Source organism: Anarhichas minor, unplaced genomic scaffold (assembly GCF_050575085.1).
Source record: "Anarhichas minor isolate MPS153535 unplaced genomic scaffold, ASM5057508v1 ptg000136l, whole genome shotgun sequence".
Taxonomy (NCBI): Eukaryota; Metazoa; Chordata; class Actinopteri; order Perciformes; family Anarhichadidae; genus Anarhichas; species Anarhichas minor.
The window spans coordinates 16,410,191-16,419,711 of NW_027466582.1; the positions used below are offsets into that span (position 1 = coordinate 16,410,191).

A 9,521-nucleotide genomic window follows, 5' to 3' on the forward strand; every position below is an offset into this window, starting at 1 on the left:
AAGTGAGCTGCAGTCAATCAGCCGGACTGTAAAATCTGCTTGTTTATTACATTTTTTTTTATTATTACACTCCTTTACAATACACCTGCCAGTAACCAGTAATACACCTGCCAAGTGTGAAGTAGAACGGATGAGCGGCTATCGAGATATGCAAAGGACACGCACGCAGACAGACAGAGAGTCATTGCTTTATAGTTAGATAGTGATGTGTTGATAAGAATAAGTTAGATTGCATTCCAGTCATCTCAGTGGCAAAGCAGGAACAAAAAAGATAAAACTGGAGCGAGCAGACAGTAGAACAACAAGACTATTACAAGCAAGGGAATAAACTGATTTCAGACATGCTTCATTTTTTGGGGTTTCCTAATCAGCCAGACTTTGAATCACTTTTGCTACGCTTTTTATCGGTTTCCCTGTGTGTCCGTTCCCAGAACCAGACCCAGCAGCACCAGCAGACGACGGGTCAGACTCAGGCCCAGAACCAGCAGCAGACGGCAACCCAGCAGGCCCCCTCCCAGCAGAACTTGGCCCAAACCAACGGCACCGCCGGAGCGACGGGGGCCGCCGCCGCCGCCGGGGGTTTACAACACGGCCAGGACCAGGGGCCCCCCAACAAGAAACCTCGGATCGGGCCCTCTGTGGCCTCCTCAGGCACTGGTTTGCTACAGTCGGAGTACCAGGTTAGTGATTTTTATTAAGGTTGTCACTGGGGTGAGGATATGTCCATGTGTGATTGCTTGTACAATGGTTTGTGTGAAATATGTAGGTGAGCGTTATTGATTAGCGAACACCAACTTTGAATATCAATGATTTACGTCTTGTAATAGTCTCCAGCTTCCCAAACATAGCAATTTGAAAGACGTCACCTTGGATTCTGGGAAATTGTGCTTGGAATTTTCTGACCTTTGATTTCAGATTCATCAGAAAAATCATTGATTAACTGATAATGACAATATAGCTGAGTGAGGTTATAGATGCTCATTTTTCCTTTCCTTGGCTGTCTGTCACCTGCCAATGTGACAGATGGGGAAGATTTCTTCGGATGCATGCGGATGTTAAGGAATGGCAGCAGTGTATTCTACAGTGTGTGTGTGTGTGTGTGTGTGTGTGTTGGGCAGCTGCGAGGAAGATATAGACACACCAGACAACAACAGCTCGCTGATAAGAACCGCACATTCCACATTGTCCTGCTGACAGCTGTAGGTGTATCGCTGTGGTGCCCGGCCGCTAGCCTCTGTTTCGTACTCTGTTCTATCTTTGGCTCTTATCACGGGAGATTTCTCAGTGGGGGAGAGGGTGCGATGAAATGAGAGCAGTGACGGGGGAGAGAGAGTATGTGTCAATGAGTGTAACTGAGCAGAGCACAAGTGGGATAGAGGTCACTGCCCGGCCCTATAAGTGTGCTGCGTTGGTGAGGCCACATGAGGGCGTCGCTATCAGGCGGAAGTGTGTATATCACAGATAGAGGTGTGTGTGTATATATACATGTTTGTGTATATAGCAGCGGCTGAGGCTGCATGTGAGACAGCTGCTCAGGCCTCAGCACACGTATAAATAAACCGGTGGAGCGGGCTGCCAACACATCAGGAGGTTCTTTAGCTGTCTCACTGCGCCGTCACTGTCGGCGTCCTACTTCTTTCCCACTCATTGATCCCTTGTACCACAGGCTAAGCCCCCCCCCCCCCCCCCGACACGCATCACTCTCCAATCATTCTCCTGAATAGATGCAGTGTAGCACACTGTGACCAGGGCTGGGTAGTGTAGACATGTATTGAGTTCAGCTGAGGTCCCGGCTTCCTGTCGTCCTGTGACTCAACTGATTTCAGATGTCCGGCTTTACTCTTATTTACTTTGTTCTCTGGTAAAAGAAAGAAAAAGGTTGGTAACACTCTTTGACGTTTGTAATTCATTATAAACATATTTTTTATTTCCTTCAGTGTGGCATGAAAGCATTGTGGATGGTTTAATCTAAAATTAGTTGGAAAAACAATAGACCCTAACATGACAAAGTATGTCATGTCCTTAGCATACACATAGCATACTGTTGTTGCATTGTTTGAGATGCTCACTGTCCTGTTTTCTCCCCTCTGTTTTTCCGTCAGCACTCTGGCTCCCGCCTCGGTTACCAAAGCAGCGTCCAAGGTTCCACTCAGCCCCAGGGCACCATGGGATACTCGTCTTTGTCCCAGCAGAGCTCCCAGTACTCCCACCAGACCCACCGTTACTGAGAATCCCCGTCACTCCTGAACCAGCAGAGGAGTCAGCTCCTCCTCCAGCCTTTCACCAACCTCAGCAGATGTCAACGCCTCCTCCCCCGGTTCCTGCCGTACCGGGTCGGACCTTCCTCCGTGCATTACATCATTCCAACTTTCAGCCCTCCCTCACCTTTGACCTCTTTCCCCGACGGCCTTCAACGGCACTGCAACATGAAGGCAAAGCAGACATAAGGAACCGAAACAATCTAAAGAGAAGTTCCGTCTCGTCGGGCTGGTGGATATAATGTAAGATAGATGTGAAGGCGCCGCTCTCACACAGACTCAGAACCATGGCACTTACAAACACACCGTTCCTCACCAGGAAGAATCGCAGCTGTGTTCATATATGTACATTATATAGCACCTTTTTTCTATTTGATTTTTTTTCCTCCTCCCGTATTTGCTTCGTTTACCTTTATAGATGTCATTGTAAATATTGTTACACGTGAAACACAGTCATCGCTAGTGTAATATTTACCTCTGATAATCAAAAGAAGAGTTTGAGCTAACCCGGTCCTTTTGAAGGAAAAACACGGTCACATCTTTCTACACAGACAAACAAACAAAAAATCAGCACTTTAGCTGATGCAATTGCAGGGAAATAATAAATGCGCAATTTAACTTAATCTTCTTATTGTAGGGTTTCTATAGTTAGACCTCTCTTGATCTAGATTTGGGAAAGTGAGAAAAGAGGTCGTCTTTTTACAGCTCTCAGTTCTGCATATTCTGATTCACTCCGCTACCTAGACAAGATATGACGGGCCGGTCTTCCTTTCCTCCGACGACAGCAGCCTTTTCTTTTTAAGGAGGTTGGACTCTTCTCGTTTGTGGCCATCAGCTCCGGACTATCTTTCTTGTTCGGGAGCTGCCGATGGACACTTTGCTCTGACAACCATCTTACCGTGGACCCTCCTCACTTTCAAGGTTTCTGAACACAAACGTGCGCATTTAATAAACGTACAGGGCAGCTAACAGTAGGCCCCCCTCCCCCTACTTATATGCTTCTTGAGACTGTTACTGCCTGATGTCATTGTTTTTTAAAGGTTTTAATGTTATCATTGTTGCCCTGTGAGTGTGTGAGTGTGTGTGTGTGTGTGTGTACAGTATGTTTTTTTTATGCATGGCGTCTATCCTTGGTATTAGTATACTGACCGCTGAACCGACTGGCAAAGAGCTGGAACAAATGTGGGGACGAGTTTCATCCTCTTCCACTCCGACCCTCCTGCCGAGCATTGGGCAGACAATTTGGTCGAGACTGGAGCTCACAGGCGATTGGTGCGTTCTGTGATGCATGCCAAGGAGGCGGGAGCAACAGTTATGACGTAATGTCTATTACTATTAGCTATGTAAAGGCAGGACCCGGCCCATAGACATGCTCTGAATATTAGAGCTAGCGGGATGGCTTTGTCGCAGAAGCGTAGCCTCCCCCCCCCCCACACTGTGGTTCCCCCACGGCTAAACACTATGATTTCTGACTGCACTGTTACCCTTGTTAGCACTGTCAGCGCTGTTAGCACAGTTAGCACTGTTAGCAGCCCGGCTCAGCTGTCTCCATGTTGAGAGCTGTGTGGAGGCAATCCCGGCTCGGACTCTCAATCACAGACATGCTCTGAATGTCGTGTATAGCCCCCTTTTAAAGAAAAGCAGTGGTGAAGTGCAATTACGCACACTTACTTAAGTACTGCACTTAAAGGAATAGCTTGACGTTTTGGGAAATACGCTTATTCTCGATGTCTGTGCGCTGAAACATGAAGCTACAGCCGGTTAGCTCAGCTTAGCATAAGTACTAGACACAGAGGGAGCCAGGCTAGCAGTTTCCAGGTTTCCAATGTTTGTGCTAAGCTAAGCTAAGCTAACGGGCTGCTGGCCGGTACAGTTTTGATGGTACAGGTGCTTTACTTGAGTTTCTCCATTTCATGTTACTTACCTCTACTCCACTTTATTTATCTAAGAGATTGAATTCCTAGTTACGTAAAAAACATTTTTTTATAATTTAATAATGTTTTCATTAAAACATTATTAAATTATGATGTATTTCCCCCCGCAAATATCTCCTCAACGAGTTTACGATTTAGAATAACCAAATTATTTTTTCAAATAATCAAGTTTTATTTGATTATTCTAGTGCAGAGACCGCTGCAGTCAGTTCTTTAAACGTGTACATTTCAAATAAGCAGTTAAAAAATAGGTAAAGGATCTGTATACTGAAAATATAACAGACGACGCTCCCCACAAAACTCAAAGTGAGGCTGTTTTTGTTTTTTTTACCCCTCTTCTACCCTTTTTTGTTTCCCCAAAACTTGCTCCATCCTCACTGGCCCTGCTCGGTCACCTGACCGGCCATCGTGCAGATTGTATTAAAGAAGGCACCCATTGACTCGACTGTAACTCTAACTGCTTTGCTCCAGTACAGGATAAGGAAGCACTGACACCTTGTGGCTGAAAAGAGAACTGGACCTTTGTCCTTTGTAACACTGCATTTATACAAGTTCACCAGAACATGGAAGACATGGGTGTTGTAGTATAAAACTGATAATATTATTATTGTGTCCAGAATTCCAGTCATGTCTCCCTGGTGCTGAAAGTAGCCTCCTGCTTTGCTCTCGGTGAGACAATACTGATTACTAATTCATGCATTAATATTAAGATGTGTCTCTAAATCTCTTCAGTGACTCCTCAGTATAACACAGCTGCATTATTAGTCATTTGCATTATTACAAAAATGTGTCTGATGTTTTCTTATGAACAGAACCCAGAAGTTCAGCTTTCTATAAAGTTGATATGGCCCATGTATTAGCAAATAAGGACGTGTTTTTACAACTATTAGACATGGAGTCATATTTCTGTCTAATATTCACTCTCCTTTTAGCTCTGCTTTGGTCTCCAACTCCTCAATATATATATCTGGCTCTCTAGCTAGTTTCTCCCTCTCAACTCGTCAAACACCTACATTTGGTCAGTGGCTCTACGCTTCAAACTACGACGCTCTAGGTTCCCCTCTAGCGTCAGTTTCCACTTGTTACGTGCAATGTGTCTTTTCAAAATAAACTTTCAACGTAGGTTTGCTTAGGTTTTAGGTCTACTGACGCAATTGGGATTAGGAAAAGATTGGGCTTTATGTTGTAAATCAATACGTTTGTTGCGTAACTGGCATTAGTTAAGAATGAAAGTACCGTAACAAAAGTAAGGTATAATAAGTCAACTTTGTCTTGGTTTGACACAGGACATGGACAGCGGTCTCCTGGGTGAAAGTCCCGTGTTTGTTTGACTCCTCTAACCACCACCCTTCCCACACACTCTCTGTCTTGATACTATGTCATCTCATCAGGATATTTATATTTAGTTGAAAGCCGGGTGGCTCGGTGCTTCGCTATCAGATGCCAAGTGGGCACCGGCCAAGCGGCGGTATTTGAGTTGAGAGTGAGAATGGGGGTTGACTTGACAGCTAGTTTTTTTTCACTGAAAACAACTTCCTGCTGCTGGATGACAGCAGAGTTTTGCGGGGCTTGAAAACCAAAACAATGAACTAAAAGAGGCTAAAGAAGCTCAGTAGATGCTTTGTGCGGATTCCTCACTATTAGCGACCCCTTTGACATCGGTGATTTGATCAATTGTCAATAAAAAATAAAAAAAATCGATGAGTGCAGCTTTAAAGCCAATTTTTAGGTAAAATGATGGAGACATAAAACATTTTGTCAGGGAGCTCTTCTCAGCGTCTGTTGTGTTAGTTGTAGGCAGATCCAGGAGGACGCGGTCTGCTCGCTTCTATGTGACGGGGGATCAAAACCAGCAGCTATTCAAAGGTTTTCTCCTCCCTTTAGTGTGAGTATTTGAAAGTCAAACTGAGTAGCAGCAGGGAAGACACTCTGTCGTCAATTTCTCTCTCTGCGCGCAAGCGAGGTGTCACGAGTATTATTGAGCGCGAGGTTCCTGGTGGGAGACAAATTACTGTCAAACAACTCCTTTGCAAAAAAAAAAATGTAATTCAAATAAAATCCCAGACTACAGCTTTCACTTCGGATGCTTATAGGTTTTTTGCAGTTGACGGGTTTTATCCTATCTTGATGGGTGTATTGTGTAAAACCTGTGTACATTAGTCCAAGACAGCGCTCACTTATGTCCTCTTTTTTTCACAGCATTTTAAAATGTACTCTAAATGAAACTATTGTAAAAGAAATATTATATATATATGGATAGTATACGATCATATTTATTATTTCCATGCATCTATGGATAATACATGTGTTTTCTTAACTGTCCTCTGCCTTAACTATAGCAGCTATAGAAAAGGGACCTCTGCCAGACAAAGCAGGCGTCACTAGACCGTATTTCTTCTTCTTTCCTCTCTAAGCGCTGACACGGAGTCGTGTCTCGTTACTGAATGTGTTAATGCCGCCTCAATGTGCAGTAGAATGAAGCTGTTTTGGGATCGCCCGCCTGCTTCTGGTGTCGTCGGCAGATGTTCCACGGTGTCTCACTGCTTTTTTTCTTTTTACAGGAATGATAATGATACACGTTTTTATTCGTGTGCATGGTGCCTTTTTTTCTTTGCTTTTTTTGTAGTCGTTTGCCTTCTGAAGATGTCGTGGGAATCTGTTCAGGTTTTTATTTTATTTTGTGTTTGTTTGTATATTGTCAGGCCCTCCCCCTGTCAGCTCTTTGGGTCGATCTAATGTCCTCTTCTCTCCTCATTACTATGTAGCATATTGTTATCTGCGCAATGTGGAAAGCTAGCAGCTAATTATCCGTGTTTTATTCCAGTTCCTCACACCACCGACGCGCAAGTATGTTTTGAAATGCTGTACATAAAGAAAACGCATTTTAGAGAATTTCTCATTGAGATACAATAACTGTCTTTTTAATGCACTGTTGTTGCTCAAATATTTAGTGGTAAATAAACAGAAGTATTTAATGTTTGTTTTTTTATGTCTTGCTTCAGACACTAAAGTTCTGGCAGTGCTATGAACGTTACAATGCTCTTAAGTGTGTGTAGTGCTCTCTGCTCACACTGCCTCCTTTTGACAGTATTGCATGTGCGTGCGTGTGTGTGTCTGTGCACACATTTGAAATATACACACTGGCCTAAATGTATTGTCTTTTCATAGCATTTATAGATAAGGCAGCAATAGCTCAGCGCAGGAAAATAAAAATAGAAAACGTTTATTTAGCCGCTTTTAGCAAACTTGTCCAAATTTCACTGTTAAATGAGAAAAAAAGTCATGTATATTTATTTTATATCCTCTATTATAATAAAAAAAAATCTCTTTTTCTTTTGTCTCAATCACTTTCTACTACAGCTTGTGTGTTGCTGATCCGGTTCACCACTTGATGTCACCCAAGGGTGACTGAATCTGAGTCAATACAGCACAGTCCTCTTTAAAAGGCTGATTCACAAAACTACTTTCAGAATGTCATCTTGTACTTTCAAAGGACCACTGCATGTTTGTTTAGTTTTTTACATGTTGTATTTTCCACTAAAGATCAACTTATTAGCTTTTTTGGAGCAGTTCCGAAGGGGCAAATGGAATTTAGTTTGTGATGGTCACAGCATTGAAAAGTGACATTAAGAATACATCATTTAAACATGAAAGGGCTAGGCCTTACTGCATCCCCGTTACTCTCTATTAGTAACCAGAGCCAGACCTCATCAAATAATTATCCAGCGTAACCAGGACATTTTTAAAACATGTTGCTGCTGATTTTTCTTTTCAATGCTGGGAGCAAATCTGGGCACATAAACCTAACTCAATGTATTTGGCTAAATATCCCAAGAGGTAAATGGGAAGGTTTTCTGTATTCTTTTGTACAAAATGTGAAATTTAGTCCTCCCGACAGTTACGGGTTCCGTTAAAGGGATTGGAATACAAATACAACACACTACTAGAGGTAGGTAGTCCATTAAAGTGAACATTTAGTCTTATTTTGGTTAAAGCACATAAAGGCTAACAACTATTTTTGGAATTGGTCCAGCATTAAGTAAGTAAGCCAGTAAAATGTATTTATATAGTACTTCTCACAGACTGTCAAAGTGTATTGAAGGAGAGCGCCGCAAATGGCAGACTCTTCACGGGCGGCAAAATAATCGCTCATGGCCATTCCTCACCGCCATTGTACGTCCATTAAAAGAATGCTTGGTTTTGCCACTGACGGGCTCAGATTGTTATTATATACAGTGGGTACGGAAAGTATTCAGACCCCTTTAAATTTTTCACTCTTTGTTTCATTGCAGCCATTTGCTAAAATCAAAAAAGTTCATTTTATTTCTCATTAATGTACACTCAGCACCCCATCTTGTCAGAAAAAAATAGAAATGTAGAAATTTTTGCAAATTTATTAAAAAAGAAAAACTGAAATATCACATGGTCATAAGTATTCAGACCCTTTGCTGTGACACTCATATTTAACTCACATGCTGTCCATTTCTTCTGATCCTCCTTGAGATGGTTCTACTCCTTCATTGGAGTCCAGCTGTGTTTAATTAAACTGATTGGACTTGATTAGGAAAGGCACACACCTGTCTATATAAGACCTTACAGCTCACAGTGCATGTCAGAGCAAATGAGAATCATGAGGTCGAAGGAACTGCCCAAGGAGCTCAGAGACAGAATTGTGGCAAGGCACAGATCTGGCCAAGGTTACAAAATAATTTCTGCAGCACTCAAGGTTCCTAAGAGCACAGTGGCCTCCATAATCCTTAAATGGAAGAAGTTTGGGACGACCACAACTCTTCCTAGACCTGGCCGTCCAGCCAAACTGAGCAATCGTGGAAGAAGAGCCTTGGTGAGAGAGGTAAAGAAGAACCCAAAGATCACTGTGGCTGAGCTCCAGAGATGCAGTAGGGAGATGGGAGAAAGTTCCACAAAGTCAACTATCACTGCAGCCCTCCACCAGTCGGGGCTTTATGGCAGAGTGGCCCGACGGAAGCCTCTCCTCAGTGCAAGACATATGAAAGCCCGCATAGAGTTTGCCAAAAAACACATGAAGGACTCCCAGACTATGAGAAATAAGATTCTCTGGTCTGAGACCAAGATTGAACTTTTTGCCGTTAATTCTAAGCGGTATGTGTGGAGAAAACCAGGCACTGCTCATCACCTGCCCAATACAATCCCAACAGTGAAACATGGTGGTGGCAGCATCATGCTATGGGGGTGTTTTTCAGCTGCAGGGACAGGACGACTGGTTGCAATTGAAGGAAAGATGAATGCGGCCAAGTACAGAGATATCCTGGAAGAAAACCTCTTCCAGAGTGCTCTGGACCTCAGACTG

At 43.2% G+C, this 9,521-nt stretch overlaps 1 protein-coding gene across 1 annotated transcript in view; it reads left to right on the forward strand.

The window, feature by feature from the left end:
- cdk19 (cyclin dependent kinase 19) overlaps window positions 1-7,525 on the forward strand; it is a 49,227-nt gene extending 41,702 nt beyond the window's left edge. The window contains exons 12-13 of the mRNA XM_076084247.1: window positions 432-680; window positions 2,103-7,525. Coding sequence (XP_075940362.1) covers window positions 432-680; window positions 2,103-2,228 — 375 coding nt within the window. The 3' untranslated portion in view covers window positions 2,229-7,525. The remainder of the gene's footprint in view (window positions 1-431; window positions 681-2,102) is intronic.
- Window positions 7,526-9,521: the final 1,996 nt, after the last annotated feature.